Source organism: Nothoprocta perdicaria, unplaced genomic scaffold (genome assembly GCF_003342845.1).
Source record: "Nothoprocta perdicaria isolate Ctin4 unplaced genomic scaffold, notPer1 scaffold_103, whole genome shotgun sequence".
NCBI classification, from domain to species: Eukaryota; Metazoa; Chordata; class Aves; order Tinamiformes; family Tinamidae; genus Nothoprocta; species Nothoprocta perdicaria.
In genome coordinates, this window is record NW_020454128.1 from 518,344 (window position 1) to 537,562 (window position 19,219).

Below are 19,219 nucleotides of genomic sequence, written 5' to 3' on the forward strand. Positions count from 1 at the left end.
CTTCATCCCTGAACTTACCACCCATGACAGCACTTCCAAAATTCAGTTGTTTTCTTGGTACCTCAATATTTCACCACCAGCGCTGGACTTCAGAATTTCTTCTCTTGCTCCAGTGCTTAAGCCAAGTCCTACTATTTACAAGTATTATGCAACACTGACTGCTGCCACCAGCCAATTAAGTTATTTTAGTGGATTAACTAAAATAGTGGGGCCTTCCTCCCCACCCCAAACTGTAAAGCTACTCTGGGATTCCAGAGGTCTCCAAGGATTTTTTTTTTTTTTTAATCGGTTCCTCAGCACAGCTGTCTGTTTTAGAAAGGCTGAGGCTGTTTAGGTAGGGACAAGAAGATTTGAAAGCAATGGGAGTGCTGATAAACTCACCTTATACAAGCCAGCTCAAAAGCTGGACACAACAGTCCAACTTACAACAGCAGGTTGCCTTTCAAAACCATCCCCTTTTTCCACTTACACCTCACAAAATACTCATTTCAAGCAGTTGCCCTCATTCTACTTTTTCAGCTATGTAAATCAAAGCACTTTCAGTATTAAGCTAGCTGAGTCAGTGGAACAGAACTCCAGCCTGCTTGCTCCAAATGTTTTTTTTGAAGGGAGGTTATTTTGAAGGGGAGCATACTGCATGTGTCCCCCACTCTGCACAGCACGAACTCAATTGCCTCAAAAGCTCTCTGGAACAATCACAAACCATTATTAATACTGAGAAAATGAGACTTGCAATTCTGATACTGCAGTGAATTCCAGGAAAAGACCAGTCTGGACAGTTAAATTAGTTTTTCTTTAAAAAGTGAGTGAGTCTCTTCACCTACCTCAAGGAGGGCTTAAACTTCTGTACAGGAAACATCTTCTATTAAACACAGAATACTGTGTAATTGGGCAGAAAGCCTGAACCAGCCTCAGTTTTTTAATGAGTCAGAATAAACCCTTGCTTACAGAGAATGCCACTGCAGTTTGGGAAATAAAAACACATTTCTTTAAAAAAAAATAAATAAGAGAAAGGAAAAGTGTTTTTTCCTCATCGAGTGAATAAAGGCAGACTGTTTTGGTGTGCAAGTTCCAGGGAAGGAAGGTAAGTTTGGGTTTACCTCAGTTCTCCGGTGTATCTCTAGGAGAATTCTGGATCTCACTGTTGCACTGTTCTCTGTCACCTTCACCAGACACACGCTGCAATCCTTCAGCCTCCAGCACTGAAACAGCTGTAACAAAAGAGTTAATTCACGTGGAGGGACTTACACCAGTGATTTAACTAGACTCATGCCCCAGGCTGCCTTTGCAGAATACTAGAATAAATCTGCACAGGCCTTACAGTCCCACTCACTCTTAGTGTGATTGTACAGAAAAATGTGAAGTCAACACGTCCCCTATGCTGACTTTCAAGGAGTCTCTTAAGCAAAGGAGCAATTGAGATTCAGGTGGAAACCCTGCTATCACGTTACCCTCCAACATTGCTGTAATGTCTTTACCTGCAACTGCCACATTCCTCTCACCCACTTCACCAGCACAAAGCATCCAGTCCTAAAACTGAAGTCCACCCAAATCTTGGCTCTCGAAAGCTGTCAACTCCAGCAATGTGCAGGTGTTCCCAGAGACCCGCTCCCCAGACATGGAAATAAAACGAGAAAAATATTTTTACTGGATTATGAAGTATTTTCCTGGAAATATTTCAGTTTCCACTGGAATGCCAGGGGCAGAGGACCTCTAAGCCTCTCCTGCAGCAAGACACTGCAGAATGACCCAAGGCTGTTTCTTACCACAGAATCACACACGCTTCCATTTCATTCAACACCTTTCATATTTAATTTATTTAGATATTTTCTACATTAAAGTATTCTCATGCCAATAATTCCAACCTCTCTGATCCCTACCTCAAGAAAAATAGACTTGACACAGCTTTAGGGCAGAATGCACTGGAATAAAGTTGCTATTGCATCCAAGTTACAGAAAACACTGAACAAAGTATAGAAAGAACTGCACATAGGGAAACATCAGGGAAATCTGGAGTTATTACACTAGAGTGCAGGCTGTTAGCACCTTCCTAGACAAGCACAGAAGTCAAGAGAAGTGCAACATGCTTTGGTTTAGCTAAACCAGAGCTTGAACTACATTAAACCTGGGGAAAAAAAAACACAAAATAAAGCAAGAAAGCCTGCCAGCACTGGGCTCTGAGCCCCATTTAAACCAAGTTGAAAATACAACACAAACCTGACTAGCCAAGTTGGAAGTGGTTGGGAATGCTGAGCTCTCCTGACTAGCCAAATCTGTGTCTAGAGTGCAATCCACAGCAGTTTCAAACACGATTCAGGACCCAGTGCCACCTTGAGCACGCTTTATAACAGAATTCAAAATATCCATCTACACATTAAGTTTTCTTCTGTTGTCTCATTTAACATAAGACATTGTAGAAGCTGACCTCCTACCAGTACAACTGTGTCAGGTTTCAGAGTTTGTCACATCACATATAATCCCCTTCAATAGCAGCATGAAGCCTTAAATTATCTACACTTTGCCCCTTGGGACACTACTGACCTTGGAATGCTTTAGCCACTCTTTTGTCTCTCTGGCATGTCTAGAATTCAAGGAATAAAATGCTAAGTAGGAAACTTCATTTGCAAACTTCAATTTAAAAGCTCATTTGGTATTTGAGTCCTAACATGTTCCCCTCAGGCAGCAACCCACTGCCTGTGACCTCTGAAAATACCTGTGGCTAGTGGAAAAGCACTGGTATGCTCACTAGTGTCTTCACTTCATGCATATCTTTATGAAACTTAAGCCATATTTAGCCAAAATTAGAGACTTGCACTTTTCACAGATATATGTTGCACCACATTTTCCACATATTAGCCTGGTCTTCAAGCACAACAGCAGCACAGCAAAGTGTCATCCATTCTACCATCAGAATGGCAAATAATTATGATAAAGCACAAGAAAGTCATTTGCTCATTCACGTTCTTTAAACCACATGTTCCTGGTTTCAAAGTAAGGATTTGTGGTTTCTGATAATTCAGACATTCTTTTAAAATGTCTACAAAAGGTCCAGTTCCAGAAAAAAGACAAAACAAGCTTTACAATAGCTATTGCACATTTGTAAGAGCTGGCCTAAAGATTTTCCTGAAGATCCAGGCTTTGGAAGAAGGGATATTTTAAAAACTGGTATCAGTGTACATAGGAACACTGGCACAAATGTCACCTATGCTTGGTTTTAATTACAAGGGCAACAAGTAAACACCAACACATGAAGAAAGAAAACAAACAGCATTTCACAGAGCAAGAAGCTAGTGAGGAAGCTGCAGTTAGTGCTTTGCAGTCGAATCCCGAGGATAGAATTCGGCCAGTGTTGTCTGTGGAATTCTCTTCAACATCTCCTTGGGGAAGATTCGCAAAAGCTGCCATCCAATGTCCAAGGTCTCGTAAACAGTACGATTTTCATAAGCACCTACAGATTGAATTACAAGGGAGGAAAAAGTCACACCAGTGGGCAGGTCTTCAAGGCTGTGGGGAATGCTATGATGTTCCTGAAACGGACACTTACCCTGAGCAATGAAGTTCTTTTCAAACTTCTGCAGAAACTCCAGATAAAGAAGATCATCTGAGGTAAGAGCTTCCTCACCAACTACAGCCTTCATAGCCTGCACATCCTTTCCAATGGCATAGCAGGCATACTAGAAGGGACGAAACAGAAAAACAGTACTTTTACCTTAGCAACTAAAATATTTCCTCAGTTTAGAAGGAAGCAAGGTGGCCTTTTCAAATAACAAACACCTGAGGTCCCTTTTCAATCCTTTACTGCTTTAAGGGACTAAGGCTACTGCAGCTGACCACATAGCTTTATTACAGTATTATACAGTGACAGATGTGGAAGCCTAGATTACCTTCCATTTAATTAATATAGAAAAAGAACAGTTTATTTCATATTTGCTGGAGAAACTCAAGTGTTCTACATCATACAACACACATTTATCATGCTGCTGCAAATCCCAGCAAGGGAGCCCCACTGTACAGAGCTGCTGTGTATCTAGCACGTCTGTTCCAACCCAACCCAAACGGAGGCACTTGACTAAGCACTCGGAGGAAAGGCTTTAAAGCTGCCAGTTGCCACTGTCTGACATGCTCTTTACAGGCTGCTTAACAAAAGATTTGAAATAACAGGCCCCTAGTTTTCAGAGGAGGCTTCCTGCATACCAGTTGGTTGGACACATCTGCATGATCCTTCCTGGTCATGCCCTCTCCAATAGCCGATTTCATCAGTCGAGACAAGGAGGGCAAGACATTAATAGGTGGGTAGATCTATGAAAAACAGACATCCAACAAGGTCAGAATTATTACTTCAACAAGTGCAGGAGTGGTCTTAAAACATACTCTAACTAGTCTGGTACACACCTGTCTGTTGTGCAGCTGTCTATCCACATAAATTTGTCCCTCAGTGATGTATCCAGTCAAATCAGGGATGGGATGAGTAATATCTGAGAAAAGTAGCATTTTAAGCAGTTTTCAGACCTTTCCCATCCATTCTGGCAGCAGCGCACCAGCTTTAAGACAGTCAACACAGTATAACTCACCATCATTGGGCATGGTAAGAATAGGAATCTGAGTAATGGAACCATTTCTGCCTTCCACACGCCCAGCACGCTCATAGATAGTGGCCAAATCGGTGTACATGTAACCTGGGAAGCCCCGACGGCCAGGTACTTCCTCTCTAGCTGCTGAAACCTGCAGACAACCCAGAAAAAGGTTTCCAGGAACTCAATCACACAAACCAACAGTCTCCTCTAATGCAGAGGGGTGAGTTAAGGTACCTTTTTCTCTGTTATAAAGACCAGTATCCCGGCAAAATCAATAATATAACAACATGAAACTGCTGAATTTAAGCAGAGAAATAACTATAAATACCATACCAGTAAAAAAAAGGACTGCTGCACTCTAACCAACTGATAAACAGCTAAAAGCCTCGCTGTGTGGTTTAAGAACATTGTAATGAATACTTTCTGCCTGAGCAGAAATTCACATTCCTACTTTATACTACCAATCCCTTGTGCCAGCACCCAGAATTTGAGTTAATGCCTACCTCTCGCAGAGCTTCAGCATAGGAGCTCATATCTGTCAAAATGACCAGCACATGCTTCTCACACTGATATGCCAAGAACTCCGCTGTTGTTAGAGCTAGACGAGGTGTGATAATGCGTTCAATGCTGAAACAGAACGGCATGGCACACTCATGACATGCACTTTAGGTAACACTTTGAAACCGAAAATACTTTAGAACACCCTGAAACGCACTAAACGCACTAATTAAAGCATCAGCTTTTCATATGTCATTTTACTGAAAAGTGTCAACATAAATGATGACTGGCAGTGAGGCTTCAGATTCGTTTATTTGAGTTTTTTTCCTCTGTTTTCCCCAACTGATACAGTTACAACTACTTACGTTGGATCATTAGCCAAATTCAGGAACAGACACACATTATCCATGGACCCATTTTCCTCAAAGTCTGATTTGAAGAATCGAGCAGTTTCCATGTTCACCTAAACCACAATATTAAGATACCAATTCAAGATCAGATTTTGGCATGCTGTATTTTTGCATCATATTAAAACCTAAATACTTCATTATTAATTTATATAAAGTTCTCACAAAAACTCCTGTACAATCTGCTGAATGATTTCTAGAGATCTAGACTGCATTCATGTTACTACCATACTACTGGCCATTTGCTATTTTTTCAGTCAGTCAGTTTATTTAGCAATTTTATCATACCTAAGTCCTACTCAAAAAACCTTTCAAAAATATTAATGCTCAACTACCACTCAGCGTTGTCTTCTGTAACATTTAACATTGTCTTCTGTAACATTTTCCTTCAGTAATAGTGACTTACACCCATAGCAGCAAACACAATAGCAAAGTTTTCCTCACTGTAGTCCATCACATCTTTGGATTTCTTCACCAAGCCAGCTTGGCGACATATCTGAGCTGCAATCTAGAGAGAGAAAAAGAAAAAAAGAAGAAAAAAAAAAAGTCAGGTTAGTCTTTCTGTAGATTTTACGCTATTAGACCAGATTTTAACTCACTCTTTTACCCCAGAAAAACGTAAATTGCTTCAACAATTTGGAAAACAGCTTTGCTCGAGTACCAACCTCATTATGGGGCAAACCAGCCGCTGAGAATATGGGGATTTTCTGCCCCCTGGCAATACTATTCATGCCATCTATAGCAGAAATGCCAGTTTGAATCATTTCTTCTGGGTAGATTCGACATTGAGGATTGATTGGTTGACCTATTGTAATTTTAAAACAGGATATTTAGATTATTTCATGTACTAGTTTAAAACATGATCAAATTAGCTCTGATCTGAAAGCTCATGTCTAAAGCTATAAGACTCAGCTTCATGCTTACACATCTTTACCCACTCCTGGACAAATCCAAACCTTTTACAGATCCCAATACTTCGGGTTTATACGTCCATTAAAACAGCAAGAATGCTTTCAGGAAAAATTTATCAGGATACTAGTTTCTTGTCTTTCAAGGACGATTAAGATAGTCTACATATATTTCAAAGAACAGCTTCCAATTATTCCAACAAAGTTATTTTCTGCTACCTCATCATCACTCCAAGCATCTTTCATTTGTTTGATGCTACATATGTACTTTAGAACAAAATGACCCTTAATAAAATTCTACCCAACCATTCAACCTTCAGTTCAAAACTGAATCCATTTTAACATTCAGAAATCAGAAAGACAAGATTTATCTACTTCCATACCAGAATTAAGATTAATGGATTAAGAACATACCCATTATATCAAGATAATCCTCAGCTAAAACAATAGGGCCTCTGTCTATAGGTTTTCCTGATCCATTAAATACTCGTCCTGCAAGACACAGCAATAAAATCAAAGTGTTAGTTGCTGTGAAATTCATGTGATACATCTGCTCAGTTTGCAGAGTAAGATGCGAGCACTTACCAAGCATATCCTCAGAGACTGGAGTTCGAAGAATATCCCCAGTAAACTCACATGATGTTTTCTTAGCATCAATACCTGAAGTTCCCTCAAATACCTGTAATATACCAGAAGAAATAACAAAGAAAATGGAATAAGTATTGTCCTTTACCAAATACAGAAATGCAGCAGAACAGTGTCTCACATCTTGAGCAGGAAGGAAAAAACAGGACAGTCCTCTGCAAGCAGGACTTTGAAATGCATTAAAAAACAACTCCCTACTACAAAACATAAAAACCTAATTTAGACATAACCCTAAGTGCATCAGCACCAAGCAACAAGATCTGGCGTGATATCTTTGCTTGTAAGTCTCTGCTTTTGCCAGCAGGGTAAAGGTCTTCAGATAAGAAAAGCTAACATTGTCAAGACACAGCTGCTTAGAAGGAAGCATATATAACATCTCCTGTTTTATTCTTACCTGAACTACAGCTTTGGAGCCACTGACTTCTAGAACCTGCCCGCTTCTCCTTGTACCATCAGGAAGAGTCAGGTGGACAATCTCTGCATACCTAGGAAACTGAGAATGAACATGAAAGAAAGCAGAAAACATTAAAATCCAGAAGAAATAATATTACTACAGTTTGGAGCAAGCCTAGCACTATAGCAATGCCCAGATTTTTTTAATAGTTTTATTATCAGGAAAAAAAAAAATCACTCCAAAGTAGCCAAAATTTAATCATGTTAAAAACATTTTCATAGAGATTACGCAAAGTTTGCCCAGGGTAGGAGACTGAGGTTCATGATACCGGGATTTAATCCGTCACAGCTTTCCCGGAAAGTCTCCCTCAACACCCAATTTGTTAAAAATAACTTTACCTTAACTTGATCCAAGATTACCAGGGGACCGTTGACACCTGATACAGTTTTATATGCTGAAAGAAAGGAAAAAAGACAAAAAAAAACAAACACAGGTCAAGTACTTCCTCAGAAAAGAGGAGTTTTCCTACATGAAGTGACTGTTTTGAAGTTACACTCTTATTGCCAGTTTTAGGCTCAGACTTTCATCATTTCTGTGCTTGCTATGAACTCTACAAGAGGATAAAATACCGAACTGTGTTGCCAGCATTTTGGCTGCTATCTGGTAAGCACTTGCGATGACATGTGATATCTCACATGGCCAAGAAAGTGGTTATGGGTATTTGTATTCAACATACAGAGACTTTTCGTACACAAAGAGCTACAGCCAGTTTGTCTTAGAGGCATTATGCTTTTAAGCACCAGCAGCTCCCAAACATTAGCACTATACTGCAGATTCACTTAAATTTATTCAACGATGCCTGGGGAGAGAAGTGAACAAGAGGAGCCATTTACAGATCAGGAAAGAAACCAGGACCTTTTCTGGATCACGCCGCAAAGCTGAGGAAAGAGGTATTCCTGATGTTATCACAAATTGCACCAACATCAAGTTACAAGGTATCAGTTGGCTTAGATACTTCACAGTATGCCCAAGTTTGACAAGCATATAGTGTCAATGCTACAGTATTTAGACTGTCAACAATATGGTATTTACACTTCAGAAAATAGTTTTAAACCGCTGCAATATAATCTCTAGAAATGTCAAAATGCACTAACCAAAAACATACATGGCATTCAGTAAGAGTCACTGGCAGACATGGCTGGTGAGAGGTTGGAACTTCTCCGTTTCAAAGCTTATCAAAACCCTGCTGTAGAATACATGTTATAGACCCCTAAAACAGTCTAAAGGGGAAGCACAAACTTGTCTGCTCTCTTCACTTGTGCTGTGAGAATTAGATAAGACTTTAGGCCATACAGAGGATCCCAAGCATGTTTGCAGGCCACTGTCTAAAAGGAGTGGAAAGCCTCATTCTGAGCAACGCTCCATTTCATCCCGTGACTGTCTCATGAGCATTTCTTCCTCAATCAACAGCAAGGAGCTTCCTCCCAGATTTTTCCACATGAGGATAACTACATGTCCCTTGACAAGAGACAGCATTGACTCCTACTGCAAAGCCAGCCTGCCACTGGCTCAAAACCCCCATTTCCATTAACATCAACCAATTTTATGATAAATCAGAACCAAAATATACTTCCTCTCCCCTACAGAATTTAGGGAGCAATGGCAGTTTTGGAAAAAAATATATAGGTATAAATAGAAATGAGCAACCAGGGAGAGAAGCCAGCAGAAAACTGCAATAAATTTCTATAAGCAGTATCCATAGGAAGCAAGGGCTCAGGACCGTAGCAAGTCACATTGAGCTGCGTGAACATCTGCCTTGAAAATCTTAATGATTTAAATCACTTAAATCACATGATTTACGTGCATGGGTATGGTCAGTCATGTAACTGCTACCTAGATCAAAACGGCTAGAAAAATAAGAAAAAAAAAGCACTTTTAAACTACTTCAGCTTTCCTCTTACTGTGTTGGGAAAACCTGCTACAAAATTTCTCATTTCCCCTTTTTCATCAGATTTCCCAACACCATCTTAAAGGAACAAAAAGCACTGCCCCCCACCCCCCTCAACTCACAGTATTTTCCAGATCCTGCCAAAAAAGGGAAGTTTGTCACAAAGGACACCAAAAAGGGCTATTCTATCCAGCAGAAAAATAATATATATGTGTTAACATCTCCAAAACGTAACCAATATATGTTTTTATATAGAATAAGGCCGCTATACGGATTATCTGTGTATCTAGTGAAAATAACCCCCCTGAAGCGCGTGGGGCTTTGGGCACGCCGGCTGCAGAGGTTTCGGTTAATTTTCACACATTCCGCAGGGCGGTTTGACCCTGCTTTGGGGGGAGACATGCGGAAATCGGTGGAAAGCAGCAGGAGGCTGCGGCGGGAAGGGGGCGCGGGCCTCGCGGTTGGGCCTGGACAGCGGGGCAACACCCCCCGCAGCGCCCCGGGCCCTCGAGGCCGCCCCGGGCCCGGTCGTTCCCACCGGGAGCCTCCATCCCCGCGGCCTCAGGCCTCGCCGCCAGGCCCGGACCCCCGCCCGCCCGCCTTGGCGGAGCCGCCCGCTCCCCACGGGCACTCACTGAGACGCGGCTGGGAGAGGTAGTCGCGGGTGAGGGCGGCCGCCTGCTCGCGGGCGCCGCCGCCGCCGCCGCCGCCGCCGCCGCCGGGCCCGGCGCCGTTCACCAGGCCGCGCACCGCCCGCACCGCCGCCATCTTGCGCCGCCTCGCCGCCGCGGGGGCGCCGCGCGCACGCGCAGTTATAGGCGCCTCTCGCCCCGCCCCCTGCGCCGGCCCCGCGGGCGGGGGGAGCAGGGAGCTGTCCGCGGTGCTGAGCGCGGGGATTGGGGCAAAACGGGAGGAAAAGCGGAAAAACGCAGCGGAGCGCGGAGCAGAGCGGGGAACACGCCGCTCGAGACGTCCCGGAGATCTAGTGCTCCTCAGTACACCCGATATGTTCGCTGCACTACTCCAGCTTGGCCAGCAGGAACTCTTTCTCCTTTTTTTTTTCCTTTTTTTTTTCCTTTTTTTTTTTTTCCCCCAAAGTTGCTGGAAAAATGATATCACTGCAAACATCCATAATGGTTAAAAAAAATCACAGTGAACACGTACAAATGTTTCCATGGCAGGTCTGAGTGTGCTCTGACCTTGTGCAAAAAGAGGGGACAAAACCCTCTGGAGCTGTAAGGAGTCTATGTGCTGTCTATGGGGTTTGCATTGGGTTTATGGGGTGCTAGGCGCTTACAGGGGGCCCCAGGGGGTCTCTATGGAGTCCCAGGAGGTCTCAATGGGCCTCAGTAGGTTGCTAGGGGATTTCTAAGTGATGCTAGAGGGTTATATGAGGTCCTAGTGGGCTATAAGGGGTCATAAGGTGTCTCTATGGGGTCCTATGGAGAAATAGAGGGTACTTTGGGGTCTCCATTGAGTCTCTACAGGGCCTGTGGTGTCCTAGGGGATTATAGGAGGTCCTAGGGAGTCTCTATGGGGTCCCTATGGGGCACAGAAGGCCCTATGGGGACTCTGTGTGTTCTATGGGATCCTATGGGTCTCTAGGGTGTCTGTAGAGTCCCATGGGATCATAGGTGTTCTCTATTGGGTCTGTAGGGGCCCCTATGGGGTCTCTCTGGTGCCTATATGGTCCTAAGGGGTCTCTCTATGAGTGTCTATAGGGCCCTCTGGGGTTATTCGGGTCTCTATAGGGTCTTAAGTGTCTCTATCGAGACCTATGAGGTCTCTATGGGGAGCTACGGGTGCCCTAGGGAGGCTCTATTGGGCCTATGGAATCCTAGGGGCTGATAGGCATCCCAGGGGGTTCTATGGGGTGTTAGTAAGTCCTAGGGTCTCTCTATATGCTCCCTGAGGGGGAAGAGAAGGTCAGATGGGGGCTTTTTTCCGAGTTATATGCAATAACTACTAACGCCTTTTTAAAAGCATAAGGAAAACTCAGGAAAATCAAAGCCCAGTATATTAAATAGTTGAATTCTTGACATAGAAACCCCAAACCTGCCTAATTACTTTCAGCAGACAAGCTTTATAGATGCAAAAACCCAGCCGGAACAGTACAAACACTGTGTTGATCACTGTGTGATCAGTGACACAGGGAAAGAAAAGGAAGCACCACAAGGAACACCAGGTCCTCCCCTTCCCTTTATTACATATAGGCAGAAATGTGTTTTTCTCCCGTTTGCTTACAAAGGAAAGGAACACAGAGCTTCGAGTCACTTCACACAATTCCGGGCGCAGCTCGGCTGAACTCCCCTTCTCCGGCCAGAGCCTGCGCGCCCAACAGCTGTGGAGAAGCCCCAGCAAAACCCTCCCCTCTCCTCCGGGCTTCGGTGGGGTCCTCATCCATAAGGAGAGCCCAGGAATTGCAGCCCTAACCTGCTACTCGCCCACAGCGCTGTCCCCACCCACGTGGCCCGGGCAGCGGAGCGAGTGCCGAAGGGAATACATTCCGAGCAGGGAGAGGGGCGAAGTGCACGTTCCTCTCCCGAGGGAATTACTTGAGTCACGGTAGGTACCATTTGTGCTCTTCCATCTGCAAATAAAAAAGTGACCTGCAAAAGATGATGATTTCATCTTCCAATGAGTAAAGGCAGCACCTCAAAAACCTCTTCAGTTCCTGTGCTATTTTCCCCCTCCCATTAGAAACATTTACAGGGTTTTGTTTGGGGTTGTTTTTGGTAACCCACAATTTTGCAACATCGAGCTTAAAGGCAAGGTTAAGACTGCTGTATGAAACCATGTACCAACCCAAACAAGGCATCGCCTCTTCCCCCGTCCCAAAACACAACACGAGAGCTCCCAGCAGATCATCCCGCAGCTCCTCGCAAGTTCTGCAAACCGGGAAGATACAAAAATAGCAAACAGCTCAATTTTCAAGTAAGAGCAATCAGAAAATTGTTTTGCAGCGCCTGCCAGCCTCTGTCAGCGAGGGCAGCATAAGCATTTCCTTCCTTTGAAAATCTTTTGCAGGTCTCCCTTTTAAGGCCTTAAGTGTCATTACAGAAAGAGGAATTAGTTTTGTCTTGTGCTTGCAATTGCTGCCCCCTAGTGCAGCACCAAAATCTCCTACAATTTAACAGTTACAGTGTCTAGCTGTCCACGACCGTGCAAAGGGTCACACACAGGAAGGGGCTGAACTATCAACGGGTGTTTAAGCTTGTTGCAGGTAACTTATGTCAAGGACAGTACTTATGTGCCAAGTGTTTCCAACAACCACACACAGAGCCAAATGTTGAGCAACTGCAACACTGCCGCAACTCAGCTTCTCAACATCAGTCACAGCAAAAAAAAAAAAAAGAGAAAAACGAAAGAGAGAAGAACAACCAAGCACTGTTATAGACATCGAAGAGTTTATCTTCACTGGGTAGAGTAGTGAAAATTGCGTTCCCAGATGGAAGATTGGATGTTGCAGGTGACTTGGGGTAACAAGTCGAATGGAAACCAGTGCAAATGTTGGCAGAGATGACAAACATCAGCTGGGGCCAATTCCAGAGAGTGGATTGTCATGGCAGAAGATCCTGTTGCTTAGTAAAGTGATATCCACAAAGAAGAGGGGAGCACTACCCACCTCTCCCAAAGTTCAGTCATTAATTAAGGAACCTTAAGACAACTTCTCAAGCTGCAGCAACAGGGCAACTGTTGGGTCTTTAGAGATTCAGTCCCAGAGCTGTTTTGGGTTCACATGAAGCAGAGGGAGTCTTTTGTGCCAAGTCTATAACGAAAATTGCAACAAAATCAATCACATCCATGGTTAATGCACACAATTGCAGAGCTCCTGAGTATTTCACTATTTGACTGCATTCTCTTGAAAGCCCATGCTTCATATTTGATACACAATGCTAACTTTTCTTCTGCTCTGCAACTTGAGAAATGAGCTGCCCAAAGCAAAAGAATACGATGCGGACAGAGGCTTGAATAGCCATTAATAGAATTTTCAAAGGAAGATTTAATATCTTTACCCAAGACAGGGCTGCTGCAATCAGCATAGAGTTTAAGCCCATAAACTCTGGTCCTTCATGATTACTAAATAAAATCCGGTTTAGCACTATTTTAAGCAGAAATCACACTTATAAGAAACGACCTCTCCCCCAGAAGGTGAGACAGAAGATGCTGTATACTTCATACCAAAAGCCATGAAAACACTGGCAGATTTTATCAGTGTGTCCCATAAAATACCACAACCTCAACCTGGCTTTGCATATATTTTGTTAAACAAAATCAAAGCACTGGCTCTCTGCTGGAGGCTTCAGATTTCCCTGCAGACCATGGTAGGAAATGCAGGTACAGTTTCTAACGCAGAGGACAGCCCTCACGACTGAAGCCGGCAGAGAAGAGGCAATGCCACTGAGTACCTAGCAGGAATACACTGCAACTAGAAATGGGAAAGATTTCTGGTTCAGACTACATCTCTGATAGACATCTTCCATTTTATAAGGTTGTCAAGGAATCCTAATAGCAGCTAGCTGACATAGCCAGCAAAGAGCCATACCTCCATCGGAAAGCGAGAGCTTTTCCAATTCAGCTTCAAGCTCAGCATCGGAAACGGCAGGATCCAGTGGCTTCTGGGGAACGGGGGGCAGATCTACAGGCTCCTTAGCAGAGTCTTGGAGGAGACTATCCAGCTCTTTCTCAAGCTCCTCAGTGTCCATCTCTGCCAATGAAAGAAAACACTGAGCTACAAGCAGAAATAAGCAACATCTTCACAGCACATGATAAAGCAGCATAACAACCAGTGTCTTGAGTATTAAAGAGGTATGAACAGAGGTATTACCACCCATCACTCCCCGTACTCTCAAGAAGCAACTCCCTCTGCTTTCCCCGTAGACAGTCAGAGACCTATAAGGGATTTGGATGCGCAAATACCAATTGTCCTACAACCCACTCAGAGAGAAGAGAGCTCCCTGTCAATTCTCCCTCCTCCTCATGGCACTGGTAGCTACATCCCAGACTTTCAGCAGCTGCCTGTACTCCCAGGATGGAGGGGGAACAGCAGTAGCACGTGGGACAATATTTGGGGGAGAACAGAGAAGATGAACAAATCAGGAGATTTGTTCAAAAACATACCTAGACCATTGACGCCCACTCCAGCCAGTGTCTGAGCTACTTCATCTTGAGTGTCACAGAGCTGAGGGGAAATACATAAAACTTGACAAAGAATACCAGGTGTTATGATATTTCAGGTCAGGCCGTTTTAAGGCTCTGTTCTTGCACATTTAATTGCATTCCAGGTTCTAAAAGCCTGACTTGCATCTCTTCTTAAACCATCCTGCAATGCACTTGTTAACAAGAGAACTGTGCACTTGCACAAATATGGCCAACCGTGAGAACACAAAGCACATCAGTTTGGAGCACTAACCAGCAGTAAATGAAAATATGTAAAAGACAAATACAGCCAGTTATTTGAAGATTTCTGCTCACTTGCTTAAAAAGATCAAGTCAGTCTGCTCTGATGACATATGGAACAGAAACAGAACAGTGCCAGAAGCCTCAGTATTGGTATCTGGGCAAGTTTTCTATGTGTACCCACCCACTTCTTGCTCATTTATTTAGATGTCCTCTTATTTCAGTACCTCTTGTATCTGATCCACCAGGTTCTCCGCCTTCTCCACAGTTATATCCTTCATAGACAGCTTCAGAGCTCCCACACCAGCCTGATAAGCATTAAATACCTTTACAAAGGGGAGAGATGCATAATGCTGAATGAGTAAGAGCAAAGAGCAGGCAGTGTGAGCTTCTCTCCAGATCCATTATCCAAGCAGAGCCTTCAGAGCAGCACTAGTACAGGAGAAAAAGCAGTCTTACCAGCTTGCTTGCACCCCAGAGACATGAGCTCCCATAAGCAAAGTAAACAGCACAAATGAAGAGCGGAGTTAACGTGAAAAACACAAATTGAAATGAACACGCTACCATCTGGTCAGTCTGGGAGGCATAAATGCGATCCAGGATCCCTTGCACGGCATCCAGCTTGGAATGAAGCTCTTCAATGCGCCTTTCTGTCCTTCGTTTGGACTTCAAACATCTCAGCGCCTGCAGATATTAGATACAGAGGCTTGGATCACAAAGCAGCAGCAGAAGCAAAGGGAGAACATATTTTAAGAACTACAGTCCTTGTACAGCAAAGCTGGATTTAAGAGAGAGAGATTTCTCTTTCCATCACGACGCTTTGGATAAATATATTCTTATCACCACATGAAGGAGCTCTTTGGCTTCAGAAACCCTCTTGTATACCTCTAAGACAACAGTACCAAATGCTAGGCACTATCTGCAGCGATAAAGCAGTTCCAAGGTGCTTGACATGTTCTTTCCCAGCAGAACAGTACTTACCAATTGCTTTTTCCCAGCTCTACACGCACTGCGGGCATCCTCTTTACACCTGAACAGAGGCAACAAAGAAAAGGAGCTTATTCCTTTGCAACTCCCAGTTATTTACAAATCAGCTGCCATCCTCGCTACCTTGCTCTTATCTACAGGTGGTTGCATACCAATATATTTTCACACAGACATCCTTAAGGCGGTGTTTTATTTTCACAGGTAGACCTTGAATGCATTCCAAATCTTTCTGTAACTTCCATATCCACTCACTGCATGTTATTTTCACATGGATACAAAACAAGAACGGGAAAGCGTGTCCTACTCCACTGTGTAACTAGTGCATTTACTAAACAAGGAAGAATGACTGGCACTTAAAGAGGACAGCTTCATTCTTAACGATGTCACAGGAACATAAAGCTCTACATAGTGAAGAGGTTCTTCCCGCCACCCTTCCCCAAATTACTTCTCTGCTTCCTGGGCAAGGGACTCCACCTTCTGTGACAGCAGCTGCTCACTCTGCATCAACTGATACACGCCGATGTCCACATCGTTCATTGGGGAGACTTTGGCATGAAGACCTCGGGCAAACTTCACTATCTAAAGAAAGAGAACCACACTTCTGAGTCGCTTCTCTCCAGAATTTGTGCTTGCACTAACGGAAAGAAAAGAAGCTTTTGCTCTAACAGAACACCCTGAGGACACAAAGCCGTCCCAGTGCTTTCACAGATACTACCAGTTTTGACCCCAACTCCACGGCTATGCTATGCCATGAGCAGTATACAGCAGTGTCTCACTTTCAGGAACTTCCGCGGTGTGCAGCGCAGAACAGTCAGGGCAAACAAGCCACTTGAGAGACCACAGAGCCTGCATTCACTAGAGTCACTGACAAACAGGAAAGCCTTTTCTCAGGAGGTGGAGCACCTTTTCTCAGGAGGTGGAGCAATTGCACATTTGGTAGCTTAGGAGAACTTCATTTTCTGCAGGTTTGCAAGTCCCTAGCAGCTTCTCTACAAGTCCAGAATCCTAAAATGTGGTGCAGCATTCCCAAAAATATTTGGCCTGCAAGTATAAAGGCAGGATGCTTGGTAGCTCTCAAATTACACAGCTCATGTTACAAATGCTTGAAGGGGAAAACAGGAACCCCTCCTGGAAGGAGCACTTAGTCTCACTTATAACAAGGTCACAATGTTGAAGGACACATAATTGACTTTTCTGAAGAAAACCAAACACTTAACCAATAGCGAGTACTTTTTCAGCTAATAAGGGAATTCAAGACAGGGATTATACCACCCCAAAACAGTCACCTTTACCCTGTACCTTCTCTCCATTCTGTTCCAGGATCGTGACCCTCTTTTCCTTCTGCAGCTGGAGCAGTAACAAATAGAAGGTCCTTTCATCTGGACAAACGTTGGCACAGAGGGACCGCAGCTCCGAGAGGGCAACAACAGGGTGAGAAGAGAGCGCAGAGTTCTGGTATAAGCGATAAACTTCCTCTGCCTTTTCCTGAAAGGAAGCAAAAAAACCATCCGTTAGTTGATTCATGACTATTTCTTTCCCTGCAAGGTTTGCCAAGGCCTCTTCTACTTCCTCCCACACGCCTAAAGGCGGAAAATTAGAGGTGTCGCATTTAGGGGGGGCAAAAACTTTCAAAGTAAGTTGGTTGTGAAATTCAGAAGGTGGTAAGTATTCATAACTCTGAAAAAAATATCACCATTAACGGAATGCAAAACACTATGGCTTTCCTCTGCAACCAGAAGTACATCCTCATGTTCCCTGTGTAAATGCCACAAAAACACAAGCACTACAGAGTCAGCAAATTAGACACTGCTGCGTTTCTTGCTTTCCCATCGATTTAAGTCCAGCATAAGCTTGTCTTTAATAAACGCTCCAGGTATCCAGAGTAATTTTACACCATTTATCTTTGGGCAGAGAAAAAAACAAAACAACAATTTTCTTATTTCAAGTGAGGCTCTTGTAACCGGAGTTAGAGTCCACTTAAAGACTAAAGAAACAACTTTTCCTGCTTCCATCCACCTCCAAATTCCTCATCAAGCTTTTGATGTTAACTACACGACTCCTGAAAGGACCACAGAGCTACTGATGAGGAAAACCACTGTGTGCTGTCAGAGCAACTCCAGCAAGAGCAACACATCTAAGGAGTTCTTTCATGTCCCCAAATCCCCGTCAGTTAGAGGCCACTTGCACACAAGAGCAATGAGCCTTGATGCTGTTTTTCAACAGCGAAACTTCAGGGTTTCGTTTTCTTCTTTTTTTTTGAGGAAGTGACACAAGGTCTCGAGCACAGCATGTCCCCAAGTGAAAGCCGCCTTTACTGAGACACCTGCAAGTTCAGAGACACAGCACCGGCCCGAGAGCCAGTGACACGCGGGGCGCTTGCTTCTCAGGTGGCAATCAAGCTGCAGGTTTCTCTGGCAAGCTGAGCTTCCTCCTGCTTAAGCCTGGGATGTACAGGGGTCTCTGAGCACACGATGGGGCTTCCTGGAGAGCACAGCAAGCTTGTCAGCTGTTTCTTCCGGAAAAGTCATTACATTACATTAATTTCAATGTCTATTTTTAGCCACAGGTTATTACTCTCCCCATCTCTCGAAACACTTAAGAAGTAGAGATAAAGGGTGTTTTTTGTATTCAGCCCTGCCTTTTCACTGCTATACATAACATCACTCCCTGCTTTAAGATGTGCTCTGGAAAACACTCACCTGCAGCAGCTCCACAAAAATCAGAACCTCCTCCTCCTCGGGGGCCTTGCTGTCACCCAGCACGCTGGACAGCGTCCACTTGAGGGGCTTCAGAATAAACACCCCCACGCCCCACGAGATCCAGCTGCTGTCCACGCTGGCCATGAAGTCGGCCTCCCTCTGCATCTTGCCACGTCTGCGGGAGAGAGGTTCACACGTTACGGCAGCGGGCACGGCCAAACGCAAACCCTTACAGGAAAAGGGCCCAAGAGCAGCAGCGAGAGCGCCGGGGGGGACAAGGCCCACGCGAAGCTTTGTCCTGCGGGCAGCCCTGCTCGTGCCCAGCTAGCGGCACACACGTGCGGGCCGCCCGGCGCCCGGCGCAGCTCTCCTCCCCACCCGCGCTCCCTCCCAACCTCAGGGATTTGCTCCGCAGCTTTCCCAGCTCCTCCTGCACGGCATGGATGGGGAAAGTGGCTTTTGGGGTAGTAAAGGCTCCTCGCTCTCCTGCGTCACCGGCTCTGACCATGCGCCCGCATGTCCCCCCCCATCCCATCTATCCCGCGTGTCGGATTATCCCGTTTATCCCACACGGCCCCCCTCCCATCCCGTTTATCCCGCGTCCCGCCAGCTCATCCCGTTTATCCCGTATACCCCGTTATCCCACGTCCCCGCCATCCCATTTATCCCGTGCGTCCCGTTATCCCGTGCACCCCCATCATCCCGTTATCCCGCAGCCAGCAGGCCCCTTCCCGCCTCCCTCTCGCCCCCCCGGGCCCT

The 19,219-nt window shown here is 44.6% G+C and overlaps 2 protein-coding genes across 3 annotated transcripts; both read right to left on the reverse strand.

Annotated features, from left to right (window-relative positions):
* Positions 1-1,966: 1,966 nt before the first annotated feature.
* Positions 1,967-10,142, reverse strand: LOC112950390 (V-type proton ATPase subunit B, brain isoform). The gene is made up of 14 exons (XM_026042909.1): positions 10,010-10,142; positions 7,825-7,880; positions 7,427-7,525; positions 6,973-7,066; positions 6,802-6,879; positions 6,145-6,284; positions 5,886-5,987; positions 5,438-5,535; positions 5,078-5,201; positions 4,572-4,722; positions 4,393-4,475; positions 4,195-4,299; positions 3,545-3,674; positions 1,967-3,448 (listed from the first exon to the last, which is right to left on the reverse strand). Exons 1-14 carry the CDS (start codon positions 10,140-10,142, stop codon positions 3,306-3,308), a joined length of 1,536 nt encoding a protein of 511 aa, XP_025898694.1. The 3' UTR covers positions 1,967-3,305.
* A 1,478-nt stretch (positions 10,143-11,620) lies between these two features.
* CHMP7 (charged multivesicular body protein 7) lies at positions 11,621-18,649 on the reverse strand. 2 transcript variants are annotated; one of them, XM_026042964.1, is made up of 9 exons: positions 18,461-18,649; positions 17,061-17,246; positions 16,207-16,340; positions 15,756-15,804; positions 15,339-15,458; positions 15,002-15,082; positions 14,496-14,556; positions 13,921-14,082; positions 11,621-13,143 (listed from the first exon to the last, which is right to left on the reverse strand). In XM_026042964.1, the coding sequence occupies exons 1-9, from the start codon at positions 18,623-18,625 to the stop codon at positions 13,079-13,081; spliced, it is 1,023 nt and encodes a 340-aa protein (XP_025898749.1). In that variant the 5' UTR covers positions 18,626-18,649; the 3' UTR covers positions 11,621-13,078. The 2 variants fall into 2 exon arrangements, with proteins under 2 accessions (XP_025898749.1, XP_025898741.1); XM_026042956.1 differs by having other exon boundaries at positions 15,002-15,100.
* Positions 18,650-19,219: the final 570 nt, after the last annotated feature.